The sequence below is a fragment of the Triturus cristatus genome, chromosome 8 (genome assembly GCF_964204655.1).
Source record: "Triturus cristatus chromosome 8, aTriCri1.1, whole genome shotgun sequence".
Classification (NCBI taxonomy): domain Eukaryota; kingdom Metazoa; phylum Chordata; class Amphibia; order Caudata; family Salamandridae; genus Triturus; species Triturus cristatus.
This window is the reverse complement of record NC_140591.1, coordinates 982,227,387-982,245,496: the sequence shown is the minus strand read 5'-3', so window position 1 is coordinate 982,245,496 and position 18,110 is coordinate 982,227,387. Positions and strand designations below refer to the sequence as shown.

At 46.7% G+C, this 18,110-nt stretch overlaps 1 protein-coding gene across 6 annotated transcripts in view; it reads left to right on the top strand.

Moving 5' to 3' along the window:
* Positions 1-18,110, top strand: part of CDC16 (cell division cycle 16) — a 144,455-nt gene that overhangs the window by 21,099 nt on the left and 105,246 nt on the right. For all 6 annotated transcript variants that reach the window (XM_085622527.1, XM_085622525.1, XM_085622524.1 and 3 more), the window contains one exon: positions 17,804-17,842. Coding sequence is in view for 1 of the 6 variants with exons in the window: in XM_085622526.1 (XP_085478652.1) it covers positions 17,804-17,842 (39 nt within the window). In the remaining 5 variants the exon portion in view is untranslated. The remainder of the gene's footprint in view (positions 1-17,803; positions 17,843-18,110) is intronic.

The window sequence follows — 18,110 nt, the reverse complement described above, 5'->3', positions numbered from 1 at the left end:
CTTATAAGGTCCCAAATGCGAGACCTATTGGCTATGCCAATGCTTGTTATACAAGTTAGGCATTATGAATTTCTAACACCCACTCATAAGATGGCACATAGGTACAGGCTGCAACTAACAACCATTGACAAAGTAAATAGTTCAGGCTTGTTGTAAGTGTAATGTCACTTGATGTATTATATATCTGGATGTAATGACAGAAACAGCAAAATTCCAGTAGTGCGGCACAACATGCTTAGCACAGGTTTTTAGCTTAGGTGTTTTTAAGCTGCGCCCTTAATCACAAGGACCAAGTTTTAAGTGAAGTGTCCCATTCGTAAAACCAGTCAGTATCAAAGGCCTAGAGTACATACAGATGCACGCCACACATTACATTTAAACAAGGAATTTTCACTCAAGCAAGGCAAAAATGACTTGGCAATCAAAATATAGAAAAGACTGAAATGTGGGAGCTGATCCAGGGAAATACAGTCGGAGCATTCGTGATAGATCAGTGAGCTGAAAGCTTGCCACTGAACTATGTACTGATCTGCAGGTCACAAAGTTTGAATTCCACCAAACACATTCAGGATACCCTCCTTCAAAAGGTGGTAGTAACACATACTTACTTACCTCATACAGATTTTCCAAAAAGTGCAAAAGCCACGAGGGTTGGCAGTTTGACAATTACCATTTCTCCATCTACACTTCTATTAAATACAGGAGCGCTTCATTTCCACCCCGGAAAGGTCCATCATTGATGTAAAACTGTGAGTATTTCCTGGGCAAGAGATGTGCGGATATCCACAAACGAGTGTTTGAAAAGTAGTGTTCTACTTCTAGACGGTATCCCATGCTTAAATCCCAAAAGGCTGCCAACCATCTAAATGTACGCTGTCATTCTGGCTGAATTTCCATCTAAGTGGACTTTACCATCAACAGATTTCAAATCCCGATTTTCTAAATTAGAATGTGATGAATCTATGAGTGAGCAGGGTGGGACTAGAAGAGGCAGGGAGCAGAGGAGGCAGTGTGTGAGTAGAAGGATCAACGCGTGAGCAGAAGAAACCGGGAGCAACGAAGGCGCTGAGTTTTCAGAGGGGACAGTGATCAGAAAAGCAGTCAATGTTAGAGGGGGCGGGGAGCAGAGAATCAGAGTGTGAACAGCGTGTTAGCTGAAAGGATGGTGAGCACGAGAGACATTTGTATGAGCAGAAAGAACAGTTAGTGTTCACGGGAGACAAGAAGGATAGGTGGTCAGTGTTTAAGCAGAGAGGGCGGTGTGCGTCCAGAGAGGTCAGCGAATGTTCAGAGAGAGCAGATGGTCACTGTGTAAGCAGAAGGCGAAGGTAGCAGAGTATCAATTTGTGAGGAGAAAGGAGCAGAGGGCAGTGGGTTCTCAGAGGAACAGGTAGCAGAGGAGGTAGTGTGTACTCGGGGGGGGGGGGGGGGAGGCAGAGAGAACGGCGGGGGCAGAGAGGGCTATGTATGAGCAGAGGAGGCAGCAATATCAGTTAGTGCTTAAAGGAGGCATGGAGGAGAGGGATCAATCAGAGTGTGTTTAGACAGGGCAGTGAGTGTTAAGAGGGGACAGGAATCACAGAAGGGCATTCTGTGAGCACAAGAGGCGGGAACAGAGGAGAGTTGCGTGTACATTGGGTACCAGAACAAAGATTTGGCAATTAAATTAAAAGCACTGGTCAGTCTTAAAATAGATTCAACTGCATTCGAGTAGGTGGCTAAGCCCTGCTCTCCAGTATCACCAGCGGCTCTTCCAACCTAGACTTAACAAGCACGGATGACGATGAGGGGGGGAGGGGTGTCACCAGCATGGGAAAGTGGTGAGTGGGAGGGGAAAGAAGGAACACAGGCAAAATGCAAACAAACACAAAAAAGTACCTGAAACAGCGTGATCGGAGGAGCAACACAAATTAAGCTCAATTAATCTCAGTTTGGTCCAGGTGCTGGAGATGAAACCGGAAGTGATGCCTTGCCGGCGCTATCCAGTTAGGAAGTAGAAAAAAACAAGAGGACGCCATGCAAGTTGTGTATGAAAGCGAAAGTGATCGGATGCGCTCTGTGTTAATCACGCGAGTGGTGTGCGCGCAGCAATGATCGCGCTGGAAGGGAGGCAGATGGCGGCTGCGCGCGTACACGCTCGAGTGAACGCAAGCGCTAGGCCAGCTGTGGCAGCACTTTGTAAACCGTATACTAAATGTCTCTCCGAGCAGCGCATGCGCTGCCTCAGGCTAGACCTAAAAAAGGTTAGACCAAAAGGAGGAGTCGAAGGGGGAAGCAAAGGAAAGTGGACAGGAAATTGAAAGCTACAGGGAATAGGCGGGAGGGGTTCAAGCAGTGGGGAATGCTCACGAAGTGGAAGCAATGGGCAGCAAAGGGGAAGGAGGGAGTAACAGGGAGTGGAGGGATAAAAGCAGCATACAGAGTAGAAAAGCACACAAGATAGCACGCAGCATTAGAGGGAGGGAGAAACAAAGAACAGGGGGCAGATATTTGGCGAAGGGAGAAACCCTTGAGGGAGAGAGTTGGAAAACACATGCACCCTCATGGAATGTTTAACCAAATAGAAAAAATTGTTCGCTATAAGTGAGTAGTAGAAGATGGATACGAGACAGTAACTCAAAAGGATGGTAAGAGGCTATGCTCCATTGGAGGGACAAAGTCACAACGGATAAGATGTGAAGTCAAGCAGTCAAATAAGAAGAAAGCAAATAGAATTACAATAAAGTCAATCAATGGTAAGCAAAGGGCGAGTTTGAAGCCCACACTAAGTTCTTTTTAAGTACACAATAGACTTTTCACAACCTGACCACTTGTGCAGCCTAGTAGATGAGACATAAAATGGAAAGAGCATTGGTGGTGATGACTCAAAAGTGTAACGTATACGTTTTACTGGGAAGTATGTTTCTTGAAGAAGTCATGTGATCACTCTATGGACAAAGTGTATCTTTCAGTTGACTGGGTCATAACACTTGACGAGCATGCCAAGAGGGGGTGGTAAATGGTTACATTTCTGAGTATATTGGAATGTGGGGACTATGGGGGAGAGAGGAATCAGAGGTGGTGATTGTCCAGAGGTGACTTGTAGGAGGGGAGGGGCCAGAGTAAGGCTGAATTTCAAGAGAAACGTGACATCTTCTGCTGTCATATGCACTATAATAAATTAATTGAGATGTGCAAATAATCTCTTGACGTGACTAGAGTTGCAAACAGATGATAATATTTATGTCTGTGTGTGTATATGTGCAGGGTAGGACTGTGACAGAAAATAGGCCCAGGAGCCAAAAAAACTAAATTGCCCTTATTAGTTTTTTAGAGAGCTGAAAAAGTTGCCCATGTTTTCACATTGGAGCAGTTTGAGACTTGTAAATACAGGCTGTACAAGTTTTTTCCGAGGTGTGGAGGACAGCATGGGTTTTAGCTTGCTTATCAGGGCAAATCAAGAGTAAAAGCGGCCCAGGAGAAAATAAATCCGGCTCATAGGCAGCCAAAAAACGGACCCACACACTGACCCTGTCAGACCAACACATCGGGCACTGCCTGCTTGCCCTATAATCCAGTCCCACTCTGTGTGTGGGTGTGTGTGTGTGGGTGTGTGTGTGTGGGGGGGGTGTGCGGGGGTGTGTGTGCGGGGGTGTGTGTGCGTCTGTGCGCACGGGCTTGTAACAGACTGCTTCCTATACATAACATTGAAAATTTAGTTTTAGCTGAGCCTCTAATTCCATAAATATATTGAATGCAGGGAGAAGCTGTCTCGTAAATGGATGTCATAAGTGGTAAATCACCATGCACTTATTTATTTCTTTTTGGAGAACGCTGCTTGTTGCTTTGCAGTTATTCCAAACACTGCCATTTTTCTTTCACTCTTAGATGCATGTCATGAGTGCTAAAACACTCTGGTGTCAACGGGATGAGAGTAGTCTTCTAGTAAAAAGAATCCTCAAGAAATCTTCCAATGTGGAATCAAAGCGCCCTGTAAAATGCGCTTGAACTTACCTTGAATACTAACAACCGCGGCATAGGGGTTACGCAGGTTGAGCGAACTTCTAAGTTTCACTTTTGAGGCATCACCACAGTGCTCTTTCCATTTGATGTCTCATCTACTGGACTGCACCAGTGGTCTGGTGGCGAAGGCACCATGTAGGTGCACTATGATATAGGCGCGTTTGATTTGATTTGGATATAGGCGTGTGGCGTCTTCAAAGCGCTAATTTGGCTTAGTCTCAGCATATCAAATTTAGGGCGACGTGACATCTACAAAATTAACAGAACACGGGCCTTTCAGTCCATTCCGAAAGTAATTTGTATTTCCTGTTGTTTAACTCACTACTAGGCTTGCGACCCTTAGCGAGCATTGGAAACTCCGTCTCACACACTCTCACAATTACCCACAGACATAGGCCTATTAATAAATGCAATTTTTTTTTGTATCCTCTCTGGGACGATTCTCCCTTTACTCAAACCTTCACATGAAGAAAGAGGGCATTGAAGGGTATGAGCATTCAGACTTGTCAAGCACAGCAGAATAGTTTACGATAGGAGAAGCCATCCAATATCGGTCAAGGATATCAGGATTCTTGCAGGTCCGTGGGGAGGGAGGGCGCGCTAAACGTGTGTGTTTGTGTAGGTGTGAACACGTGCTCACACACATACCAGAACATACAAACAGGCATCTATGTGTGTTTTACATGATTGCCTTGTGGTCGGAAGCAAGCAGTTCTGGTTTTGTCAGGAAAGCAGGATATGCTTTTCATGAATAACAGATTTATGCTAAAAACCTATTTTTAATACTTAATATATCTTGGCAAACACATATTATGTTTCATTAATGCATGCGACTGCCAAGAAGACAATCGGAGTTGGTGGTCAGCCTGCGTGCCTTTTGATCTGAATCAGAGGAGCTGCTGAGATGTTTCCTGTCATTCCCTTCTACTTTCCCACAAGCAGCAGCTGCACGGGTTCAGTTTTACAGCTGGTTTGCTTGGGCCATACACTGTAAGATGTTTACAGTCGGTGAGTCGGGTGCCCTTTTATCTCGTACACAGGCCTCAACAGACTGTTTTAAGTCAGAACAGCTAAGTCAGTGGCAGGAGGTTGTATTTCCTGTACAACAAAATTGTGTTACATGCATTGGATGGCGTATGCCAATAAATATACTTGTTTGGTACTTTCGTCCGTCTGTGCTGTGTGAGAGTGCAGCCTGGTTTTGCTTTGTCATTAGCAGGGCATGCTCTGGAAATGAGGTGTATTTCGCAAGCGCGCACAAAGATATGAATTCTCACAAACCTTGGACCTTGGTAACATTAATGCAGGCCTGTGCCTCAACACTGCAATACTTTAACAAAGCTTATCCATGTTGTGGGGAAACTGAAGTAACGGTGTGGGAAGACAAATTGGTGATTTCAAGTATGTTTATTGGATCTGGAGAGAACAGCTTGGACAACCACTTCCAGACGGTACATAGCAAATCTCCCAATGTGAACACTACAGAAGCCAAGGGCGTGTACTAGACAATGGATGAGTGCAACAACAGTGTTACTGGATTCATACTGTGGGATGTCTGCAAAGGCACGAAGTTAATCGGAATATGTCAAATAAGAGAGGCGGCGAGGGAGTGCGACACTTCAAGGAGTAGTAAGTGTGTTCTGCGCCGCCATTTTAGGTTTCCTCATTGCAAGGGTTCAGCTGTTTATCGGGTCCTCGCTTTCTGTAGTATAATAATAACCTGGCATCGCCTTTCTTGCATGAAAAGTGGGATCAACAAGAGAAGGGACTGTGTCACGTTGCTATTTGAACTCCACGCTGAAAACCTCATGAAGATCCTCGTGTGTTGTGATAAAATGGAAGTCGGCTTGGACACATGGCATTGTTTCCGCACACGATAGCTGGAGCGCTCTTGGATGCTTTGGGTGTGCGGCATTGTAGCTGGTTTAGTTTAGTGCAGCCGCTTGTTTCAATAATGTACTCAGAGAACGGGTTAAGTGCGCTGTATGCTATACAAGGGTAGTCTTCCAACGCACTGCTCCCTATGAATGCATTGTATTAATGTTGCCATCCATGGCTGCCTAAGTGTAACCTGTTTGGATTAAGTGCGGCACATTCCGCATATATTATTAAATAACGGCGATATGGCAGTTGTGTGGTATTCAAATGCACCATCTTTTAATGATGTGATAGTTATTGGTGTGCATTGCATTCAAGTTGAATGTGGACAAATGAACTAACAGGCGGCTTCAATACACATCTTGGAGAAATGCTAAAACAGTATAACTGAAGCTCATCGCAGAGCACCAAAAATAGTTCAATTCTAAACACTGTGAAATATGGCCCTGGTTACAATGCTACCGCCTGCCACAGCTTGCAGTGCATGTGCGCGAGTGGTGCGTGCGCAGCAGTAATCATGCCATATGGCTCCTCTGCTCAAGCGCGCGCCCGCGCATATGCACTGCAAGCTGTGGCTGGCGGTAGCATTTTTTGAAGCCCTCCTTACTTAAGGTCTCCGCCAGACCCGCGCAAACGCTGGGTCAGGCGAGACCTAAAAATGGGTGCTAAGCAAAAAAAGATATCCATTGCCTTGAGGTACTTGGTATGGGATAAGAGGCTTACTCCTACACATTAGTTATCCTGTGTTTGCACACCATAAAATGCTGTTTGTTACTCATATGTTAGTAGTGCAAACAAAGATAGCTAAAATTGTAGTTGATAAATTAGTCTTAATTGTCCAATACCTCTCCTTTTTAATTTTGTATAGCTCTTCCATGCAACAAGTTTCTCTTTCTACCATCTCGTTTTTTCATCTCATGGCCTAGTGCCCTCAAGACTTAATAGTTTTTTAAACAATGTTGATTGGATATTTTTTTTCTTTTTCATACAACACTTTACACTGGCGGAGACAGAAATCCAAAACAGTTGACCTCAATGATTACAATATCGTCAGTGAAGGGTTTACAAATATTTCAAATATCTAGACTTCAATGTACCCACCCTGACATTCTGAATACTGAGGATTGGTATTTGTTACTCATTTGGCTAAGCACTAATAAGTCAACTAACTTTAACTCTCTTCCTCCCACCCACCCCAACTCATCGGTGGTGGGTTGGGATACTGCCTGCAGGTCACCTGGGGCCTGATTTCACTCTCCTTTTGTGGGCTGCCCGTCCCGTGAATGCCTTAAATATTGAGCCTGTGACCCTTGAAGAGATACATAAATAACATAAATTGACTGCGCATTAACTGCAGCTGTAAAGTTGTAACACTGCTTAGCATCCTTCACCAGTTATAGTACTAGAGGGGCATAGAACATGATCTATGAATGTAGAGGTATGTATTAGTCACTCATGTGACTATGAAACCAAAACCAAAAATGAACTATTACCATAAGTTTCGCACAGTGAAAAACACGACTGAGTCATGCGAAGACTTTTATAATCCCTTATTCATGTGTTCTACTTGCTATGTTGGTAAGTTTAAGGACTAAGTTTAAAAACCAACAGCGTTCTTCTCTGTTACTCGTGCCAGAAAGCGCTGTCTACTTTGAGTCACGTGATCTGGCAATAAATAATGAAAATGTAAGAGTTGTTGTACGGTTTCATAATCCAATTCATGAGGGACCTTTCCTTTAGTGTGACTCACAGAAGCAGAATTTTCACCCTCTTCTGAACTGACTTTTTTACAGAAGTAATAGAGACTGTTGCTCCTCCACCCTAAATTGTCCCCCTTAAAACATAACGCATTTGTTTTCAGTCATATTACTCAATTGCGGGAAACAGACTTTACCACGAAGGCTTTTCTACGCGTTACGTTTACAACGGTACACTTACCTCGTGAACGTCTTCACAACGTGTATTGCTTCAACGACCGTCTTTACCACGCAAGCAACGTCATCACGGAACGTCTTCTTCCTCATCCGAAAAAAAGCGTAAGTCCTTTTTTAGTGTCGGAGAAGACGTGAGAAAAAGACAAAAAAAGAAAAAGAAAGGGGGCTTGGGGTGGGTCTCCCCCCCAAAAAAGAAAAAGCGGGGTAAAGGAAAAATCGAGGTAAAGGAAATGCGTAGAAAAAACATTCAGTTGTAACGCATGCGTGGTAAAGGCATGCGTTGCAACGGTATGCATAGTAACAACATATATTCCTCAATTGCAAGCATTGGACTTTTGGAAGATGTAGTCTTGTATCTCACTGTTTGTATTGATAAAGTACTGATCCAAGGTGATCAGGTCCAGCCAGCAAGCAATTAATGATTTCTACTAGAATTATAGAGAAGAAACTTTGCAAACAATTGCAATAGGATATGAAACAGTCCACATTGATCCAAAACTGTTTTTGCTTAACAACTAGCACAGATTAGGTTTGATGAGTCACTTAACTGACTTTGAAAATATATGACTAGAATAAAATTCATATACTTTTCTCATCTGCTGGCTCCAAGATCTGGGTATTTTGTTTGGGCTGCTTATATCATTTCCCTGGGTATTGGCTTATAAAAAATTTCTGTGCTGCAGTTTTTCATGATGGATTACGCTGAAGCATTCCAACCCCTTTTTCATCTCCTTGGATAGGCATCAATATGAATGTTTGTCAAAGTGCTTTCTGTAGATCAAATAAAAATGTGACTCGTGCATGCAATATTGTAATTATGCATCTTGTAATGCAAAAATCAATTCTATAGTGTGCTACCCCAGTTATGTGCTCCTCCCACTGCATTCTGGTCTCTGTATTGACGTTTCAACAATTTGCACATCTCCTACATCAAGCACAAAACTAAAAATAAATATAAATGGTGATCGGATGTGTAGAAATAATTGAAATTCATCTTTCACCAACCATGTTAATTTCTAAATTTCTGACTGAAAAATTGGGTTGTTGGCGGAGTGGGTGTGAGCCCTTTTCAAGAAACAGCCACAACCCTTGTCAGGGTGAACAACAAAAGTCACTAAATTAGCTTGTGCCTAACCTCTGGTACCTTGGAATGAAAGCAGTCAGGCTTAACTTGGTGGCAATGTGTATAGTATTTAAGCAGCACACGAACAGTAATAAAGTGGAAAAAAGAATACAGAAAATCCCATCTCAATTTAGAAAAATCGAGGAAAGAAAAAAATGTTTTACACCAAAATGACAAACATTTAATCAGTAGAACCGGAGCTATTCAGTTTCAAAGATTTAAGGTAAGTATAGCGCATAAAAGCACAAAGTGCCACTCGAGGTTACCTAGTTGTGCGAGACCTGAGCAAAGCCACACATTCAGGCCGACTGAGATGGAGCATGTGCCGGATACAGGGACCAGCTTAGTACAGCTGCCTTATAGTTCAGCACAAAGAGTTATGTATACAGTGGAAGAGGCTGCAAGGAGAGCATCACAGTTGGTCGTCGATGTAGGACGAAGAGCAGGTTGGGCTTTGGAGAGTGTCATTGCTGTAGCACAAAGATCCTGACGGACAAAGCGGGCAATTGTTGCTGTAGATTTGCATTGGCAGTGACCGTGAGCTGTCGATGCTGTAGCGAGAAGTGCAGATCTCGCATATGCCAGTCGTCGCTGGCAGTCACTGTAGCACAAAAAAGTCGGGTTCACCGGCACTTCACGTTGGCGCGAGGCAAGAACTTGACACAAGTTAGCCCTCTCACCGTCATGAAGAACCCAAAACTTCAGGATTTCTACTTGTCTTTTAGGAAGACCTCAACTGATACCCCTCTAAGGGTCCAGGACCTGAGGGGGCACCCTTGGGAGTTAGGAACTAGAAACTAACTCAGGAGCTGCAGTTGCTGTCCAGTGCAGCAGGTCAGCTGGGCAGTGACAGGGAGCCTCTGGAGCTTGTTGTGTCCCTGTAGATCAGAACAGGAGGTCAGTCCGCTGCCCCTTGGAGTCACTTCAGCCTGGGATGAAGGGTGCAGGTCTAGTCGTCGTTCAGACATCAGGGCAGACTTCAAGCTTCAGGTTAATCCTCGGGCAGCAGGACAGTCCTTCTGTAGAATCCACAGGGCCAGGAGTGTACTAAAAAAAAGTCTGAGGGTCCCCTTTTTAGAGTTGAGCCTGCTAAAGCATGCACTAGTGCATGCGTATCATTTGTGAGACACTGTTGGCTTGCATGGCACTCTTATATACAGCCTCGTAACTGGTCACTGCAGGCCAACCATAATTTCCGTTCCTCTCTGTGGAGTAGGGACCAAGCACTGATTGATTAAACTTAATCAGTGCCCGTCTGCTGGTTCTTTTTAACTTCCAGTGTCCTGCAACCAGAAGGCGTGTGACTGGCAAAAACATGTCCAGCAGGACAAACTAAATTTCAAAGTTTTATTTTCTATTGATAACTTTCTTTTATTTTGCCAATTCTTCTTTTCTCACTTTGTACTCATGTTTTGTTTTGTTTTTGCTCATAGGCACTGTTACTTGTTCTATATATTGCAGAGTAACATTGTTTCGTTCTTATGTGTAATTTCCGAGACAATGCAGTGCAGTATACCCCAATCCACCCAGTTCACTCCAATCCACCACACTTCACCTCACATCAATCCAATCCACCCCACTCAATCCAATCCACCCCAGACTAAGCCAGTCCACCACACTCCAATCCTCCCAACCCACCCCACTCCAGTCTTCCTCACTCCAGTCCAAAACAGTAATCCAAAACAATCTGTCATACTCCAAAACAATCTGCCTCTACTCCACTCTGTCCGCTCCAATCCAAAACTGTTTTACCCACTCCAATCCAAAACAATCTGCTCCACTACTTAATGCCCCACTCCAATCTGCCCCACTCGTATCCGCCCCACTCTAATCCAAAAGAGTCGGCCCCACTCTAATCCAAAAGAGTCGGCCCCACTCTAATCCAAAAGAGTCGGCCCCACTCTAGTCCAAAAGAGTCGGCCCCACTCTAGTCCAAAAGAGTCGGCCCCACTCTAGTCCAAAAGAGTCGGCCCCACTCCAGTCCAAAAGAGTCGGCCCCACTCCAGTCCAAAAGAGTCGGCCCCACTCCAGTCCAAAAGAGTCGGCCCCACTCCAGTCCAAAAGAGTCGGCCCCACTCCAGTCCAAAAGAGTCGGCCCCACTCCAGTCCAAAAGAGTCGGCCCCACTCCAGTCCAAAAGAGTCGGCCCCACTCCAGTCCAATAGAGTCGGCCCCACTCCAGTCCAATAGAGTCGGCCCCACTCCAGTCCAAAAGAGTCGGCCCCACTCCAGTCCAAAAGAGTCGGCCCCACTCCAGTCCAAAAGAGTCGGCCCCACTCCAGTCCAAAAGAGTCGGCCCCACTCCAGTCCAAAAGAGTCGGCCCCACTCCAGTCCAAAAGAGTCGGCCCCACTCCAGTCCAAAAGAGTCGGCCCCACTCCAGTCCAAAAGAGTCGGCCCCACTCCAGTCCAAAAGAGTCGGCCCCACTCCAGTCCAAAAGAGTCGGCCCCACTCCAATCCAAAAGAGTCGGCCCCACTCCAGTCCAAAAGAGTCAGCCCAACTCAATCCCAAAAAGTCGGGCCCGCTCCAATCCGACAGAGTCGGGCCCCGCTCCAATCCGACAGAGTCGGGCCCCGCTCCAATCCGACAGAGTCGGGCCCCGCTCCAATCCGACAGAGTCGGGCCCCGCTCCAATCCGACAGAGTCGGGCCCCGCTCCAATCCGACAGAGTCGGGCCCCGCTCCAATCCGACAGAGTCGGGCCCGCTCCAATCCAAAACAGTTGGTCCCACTCCAGTCCACCCCGCTCCAATCCAATACACCCCACCCCAAACCACTCCAATCCAACCGACAACCAATCCAACACCAATGCAACTCACCCGACAACTAATCCAGCCCACACCACTCCAGTCCACCTCACCCAAATCCAATCCACCCCACTCCAATCTACCACAAGTCACTCCACTCCAATCTACCACAAGTCACCCCACTCCAAACCACCACAAGTCACCCCACTCCAATCGATTTCATTCAAATTCAACCCATCCCACTCCAATCCAATCTAGTCCAACCCTACCCATTCAAATCCTACCTACCCCACTCCAACCCGCTCACGCAAATCCATTCCACCTCATTCCAATCCACCCCACTCTAATCCAGTCCACTGCAACCCAATCCACTTCAATCCATGCCACTAAATCTAATCCACCTTAATCCACCCTCCTCACTCCAATCCACCCCAGTCCAGTGCAACCCACTCAGTCCACTCAAATCCAGTCCACTCAAATCCAATACACCCCACTTCAATCCAATCCAGTCCTCTCAATCCAATTCACCACACTCAATCCACCCAATCCAACCCACCCCGTCCAATTCCTTTCACCCCACTCTAGTCCTACCAAATTCACCTCACCCCAATTCCCCTCACCTCACCTCACCCCACTCCAATCCACCCACTCCAGTCCACTCCACCCCAGTCTCCCTCAGCCCACCCCAAACCATTCCACTCCACCCAACCCTATTTCAATCCACCCCATCCTGACCACCCCACTCCAGTCCACCCACTCCCCTCCAATCCACCCCATTGTACTCCAATCCACCCCATTGTACACCAATCCACCTCACTCTACAATAATCCACGCACCCCACTCCAATCCGTTCACCTTAATTCACCCTACTCTAATCAACTCCAGTACATCTTAATCCACCCCACCCCAATTCAATACACCCTACCCCAAACTACCTTACACCACCCCAACCTGCTCAAATCCACCCTACTCCACACTAGTTTAATTCACCTTCCTCGAATCCTCCCCACTCAAAACCAACCCACTCCAGTCAACCCCACTTCAATCCAGTCCACTACAATCCAATACACCCCACTGGAACCAAGCCCAAAAGATTCACCCTGCCCCATTCCAATTCACCCAATCCTCAGTCTATTCTGCCCCACCTAATCCATTCCACCCAATCCACCCCACTCAATTCAATCCCTCTGACTCAATTCAATCCACCCCACTCAATCCAATTTACTCCACCTCAGTGCAAACCACCCCCACTCCAATCCAACCGACCCTACCCCACCCCAATCCTTTCCATACCACCCCATTCTCCACCCACTTCAGTCTACCCATCCGTATCAAATCCTCCTCATTCCAATCCACCCCACCTCACTCCAATTAACCCCACTCTACTCCCATCCACCCACCTCAGTTCAGCCCACCCCACCCCAGTCCTATCTAATCCACCCCATTCCCTTCATTTGACCCCACTCCAATCTACCTCCCCCAATCCACCCACCCTAGTGCTATCACTTCAATCCAATGCACCACCCTCAATCCAGTCTAATCCACCCACTCCATTCAATCCACCCCACTCTACCGCAATCCAATCCACCCCACTCTAATCCACCCTACTACTTCCATCCATTCCAACCCACTCCACTCCAACATATTCCACCCCACGCCACTCTACGCCACTGCACTGTACTATGCTATTTGACACTAAACCATTGATATTCACTCTAAGAACTCTACTCCCCCTGTCCACTCTACGACACACCACGCGACTAACTTTCAGCCACGCTGAAGAGCAGCCGCACTGGTGTACAACAACACAAAAACACATTGCCAAAGCCAATAGCTTTTGTATATGCGAGACCTATTGGCTTTGCCAATGCTTGTTATACCTGGTGCCCACTTTGGAATGGGAGAAGCTTCTGGAGCTTTTCCCCTGCAGAGGTGTCTGGAATTTCCTGCCCCCTGCCCTGGTTCCAGTCTGTCTGGAGATGGAATAGGCTAGTGTGAACTCCGTGGTGTGTCCCGATTGAGGTGCAAGTGGGGTAGGTGGCTGCTCCGCCCCCCCTCATGCTGCCAGAGATGGCGCATCCTGCCAAAGTATACTTCTCCTTTGTGATACTGTCTGAGAGGAATACACTGTGGCTAACTACATATAGTCAGGTGACCCTGGATAGAGGCCGCAGGCACCAAATGGTTGCAAGAAGAAGACGCCAACTTGACCATTAAAGAGGGTTTTAAATTACTAATCCTCACTCACCAAACATGATATTCCTACCTTCTCCCAACCAAACGTTATCACTTGTTAAATACAATAAGATAACCTAATGTTATCCTCTCTGAGAGGTAGACCTTACAATAGTGAAAAACTAATTTGAGGTTCAGAACATGTAAAACTAACAGTAAATGTCCAACTATTTAACTACAGTGCACCCTGCCCTATGTGCTGTTTATGGCCTACCCTAGGGGTGACTTATATGTATTAAAAAGGAAGGTTGAGCCCTGGCAAATGGTTTATTTTGCCAATTTGAAAAGGCAGTTTGGAACTGCACATGCAGGCCGCAGTGGCAGGCCTGGGACATGTTTCCAAAGGCTACGGAAGTGGGTGGCACAATCAGTGTAACAGGCCCACTAGTAGCATTTTAATTTACAGCCCTTGGGTACATCTAGTACCACTTTACTAAGAACTTACAAGTACATTAAATGTGTCTATTGGATGTATGCCAATTTCACCATGTTTAAAGGACAGAACACAATCACTTTAGCACTGGCTAGTAATGACAAAGTATACAGAGTCCTAAGGCCAACAAAAATGAATTCAGAAGAACCGGAGGATTGAAGACAAAAAGTTTGGGGGAAGACCACTCGCTGACGGGTCTAGCACGTATCCCATCCCTCCTGCTGAAAGTGGGAAGGACTATCTAACCTCCTGGTAGTTCTCTTCACTAATGCAGAAGAACCTGGATAAACCATCGCCATTGGCGTGGTCGGTCTGAGGGTGGTGTTTCACCATAGGGCCCATTCCCCGTAGGGAGATGGACCACCTCAACAATTTGGGATTCTCACCCCTCATCGGCATCAGTCATCTGAGGGGCCAGTGGTCTGTCTAAACCCAGAAGTGAGTCCCAAACAGGTATGGTCTCAGCTTCTTCAGTGACCAGACCACAGAAAAGGCTTCTCTTTCAATAGCACTCCAACTCTGTTCCCTGGCAAGTTACCTTCTGCTGATGAAAGCTGCTGGTTGGTGTAGGCCAGATCACGTTCTTGCGCTGGTTCTTAGAAGTCAGCTTAGTAAAGGGGCCGAAGATGCCCAGGATGCCCTCACCTCAGTCTGAGTTTTAGAAGGTTCCCAGGCCACAATGGTCTCTGTCTTGGCCCAGGGGACCTGCACCTTGCCTCCACCCACTAGGTATTCAATGTACACCGCTGAACCATGTCCTGTCTGACACTTGCTGACCTTGTTAGTAAAGTGTGTCTGCTGCAGAGCCTAAACCACCTCCAGGAGATTGTACAGGTGGTCCTCCCAGCTTGAGCTGTAGACCGCTATGTCATCCAGGTAGGTGACACTGAATGCCTCCATCCCAGTAAGGGCAATCTGCCAGTATGCGGACGGCAAGTCAAAGGTACTTAGGAACTTGGCAGCTCCCAGCCTGTTGATGAGCTGGGGATGGGGTGAGCGTTAGTCTTGATGACTGAGTTGAGCCCCCTTTAATCGACGCAGAACCTGAATTCTGGCGTGGTGCCCCGTGGGGGGTTGCACTTAGGCACCAGCACCACAGGGCTGGGCCAGGGACTCCTGGAGTACTCAATCACCTCTAATGCCAGAATTTTGTAAACTTCCTTCTTAACGCTAGCCCTCACTTTTTCTGACAACCTGTACATTTTGTTTTTCACAGCCATACTGTCTTCAGTATCAATGTAATCGGTACATAGGCGTACAAGCCCAGGGTTGAGGGAGAATAGGGAGGCAAGCTGTCCCAGCAACTGGCGACAGCACCTCTACTATTCTGGAGCCAGAGTAGGCAAGAAGTTGAAACCCTCTACTGACCCCTCTTGCTCCTGGGAGGATAGGTAATTGGGGGGAGGTTCATTCTCTTCTTCCACCCTATCATCTGTCACCAGGAGGATGGCGACCTCTGACCTATCATAGTGTGGTTTCTGGCAGGTGAAATGTAGCACCCGTAAGGAGTTCCAAGGGGCCTTAAGATCCAGGTGACCTCACCTGTTCGTTGCTTCACCTCATAGGGCCCACACCAGTGGTCTTAGAGGGCCCAGGGTTCCACAGGCTCCATAAAACTTTTTGGGGCCAGGTTGAAGTTCGACTAAGATGGCTCTCTCGATATACCAGCGCTTCATGACGTCTTGGCTGGCTTCAAAGTTCTCAGAAGCCTCTTTCCAGAATTTATGCATTTGGTTCCGGAAGGCCTGCATATAGCTGGATACATCTGGGGAAGCTTCCTAGGAGCTTACTCCCGCCCCTCCTTAACCAGACTGAGAAGTCCCCTAACAGGGTGGCCATAGAGTAGTTCAAATGGGCTAAGCCCAGCTCCCTTCTGTGGTACCTCCCTGCATGCAAAGAGCAGGCATGGTAAGAAGACATTCCACTTCTGCCTCATGGGCTCAGGTAAGCCCACAGTCATGCCCTTAAGGGTCTTGTTTAATCTCTCAACAAGCCCATTTGTTTACTGGTGATAGGACATAGAGAACTTGTAGGTTACCTCACACTTATCCCACATGGACTTCGTGTATGAAGACATGAAGTTGGTGCCCCTGTCAGACACCATTTCTTTGGAGAGACCCACTTTGGGGGGACAAAAAAACACAAGAGGAACAGTTACAGACCTCAGAGTGATGGCCTCTGGGTATTTAGTGGCATGGTCCACCAAAACTAGGATAAACCTGTTGCCCAAGGCAGTTTGGGGATCCAGGGGTCCAACAATGGCTATGCCCACCCTTTCAAATGAGGTGCCAATGACAGGAAAGGGGTCCAGGGGAGGTTTTAGCTTCTTCCCTACTTTCCCACTGACCCGGCAGGTGGGAAATGGCATGCCAAATTTATCTGAGGCCGTCTTCAACCGGGGTCAATAAAAGTGGGTGACAATCCTGGCAAAGGTCTTGTCCTGCCCCAGATGTCCTGCCAGGGGTATATCAGGGGTATATCATTAGCCACTACCAGTAGGAAGGCCATGTAGTATGAGTACTACCAACATGCTGGTTACCCCAGGCGCAGGAGCCTATATATGAGTATGTTCTTGCAATAGATGAGGTGATCTCCAGAGGTGTCATCCGCTGTCTGTGCCTTAGCCTTCTACCTCAGTCCCTCTAGAGTTGGGCACACTTTCTGTGCTTTGCAGAATTCCTCCCTGGTGGGCTCACCCTTAACTTGCCATCAAGCAAGTTCAGGCAGAACTCACAGGGTGGCAATGTCCTTCCCGGTAGGCTCCAGGGCAACCGCCATAGGCGCCCATTCAGACTGGTCCACAGAACTTTCAGGGGCTGGTTTCCTGTGCCCCTTGTCCTTCCTCCCTGTCCTGGTGCCAGTCTGTCTGGGGGCACCTTCGGCTAATGTGCAGTCCTTTGTGTGTATGCTGAGGCCAATTTCACTATGTTTAAAGGAGAAAGCACAAGCACTTTAGCACTGGTTAGAAGTGGTAAAGTGCTCAGAGTATTAAGGCCAACAAAATCTAATTCTGCAAAACAGAAGGAATGAAGGCAAAAGGTTTGGGGGACGACCACCCTAAGGCTGATGGGTCCAATACTGACGTATGCGACATCTTTGTCAACACACTGCCATCCAGAGGGCTGCTACTTTTTTTCTAAGCATGAACTATTGTCATTCTCCTGGCTTCCATCAACTGGTTCTGAGAAAACTTAGTGTTAAATTTTGGCTCTATTATATTTTACTACCACTTGCTCAAGGAGTATGTGCACAATATTTGTAAAAGGAAGTTTGTGGAGTATAACGGGTTGATTTATTTGTATTCTCTTTGTATGACACATTTTGAAAGCAGTAAAATCTATTCAGTCGTTCAGCCATTCGCATGTGGTGTTCAGCGTTTTACAGTATGCATTTTTTTTTCCAAGTGTTCATACGTTGATGATTTGATCCAGAACTTTTTTCTCTTTCTTTAGATAGATGAAGCATGCCGATACCTTGCTGCCCGTTGTCATGTGAGTACTGATTCGGCTTCTAAAAATTCCATTAGCAGATGGCCTTTCAAGAGCACAGAGTATTCCTCGGAAAAGGGCATGTAAATGAAACTATGCCTGCATGAGGTGCAAACAGATAGTAGGGGGTATGGATGCATAGGGAAATGCAAAAGAGTCCTATGCTTACGGGAGAAACGTGGGTGAGTTGATTGGATGCTGGGGAGGACTCGGAGTATACAATTGTGCACTTGTATTGGAAGCAGAAGATTCACCTCTTGTTGTCTAGAAC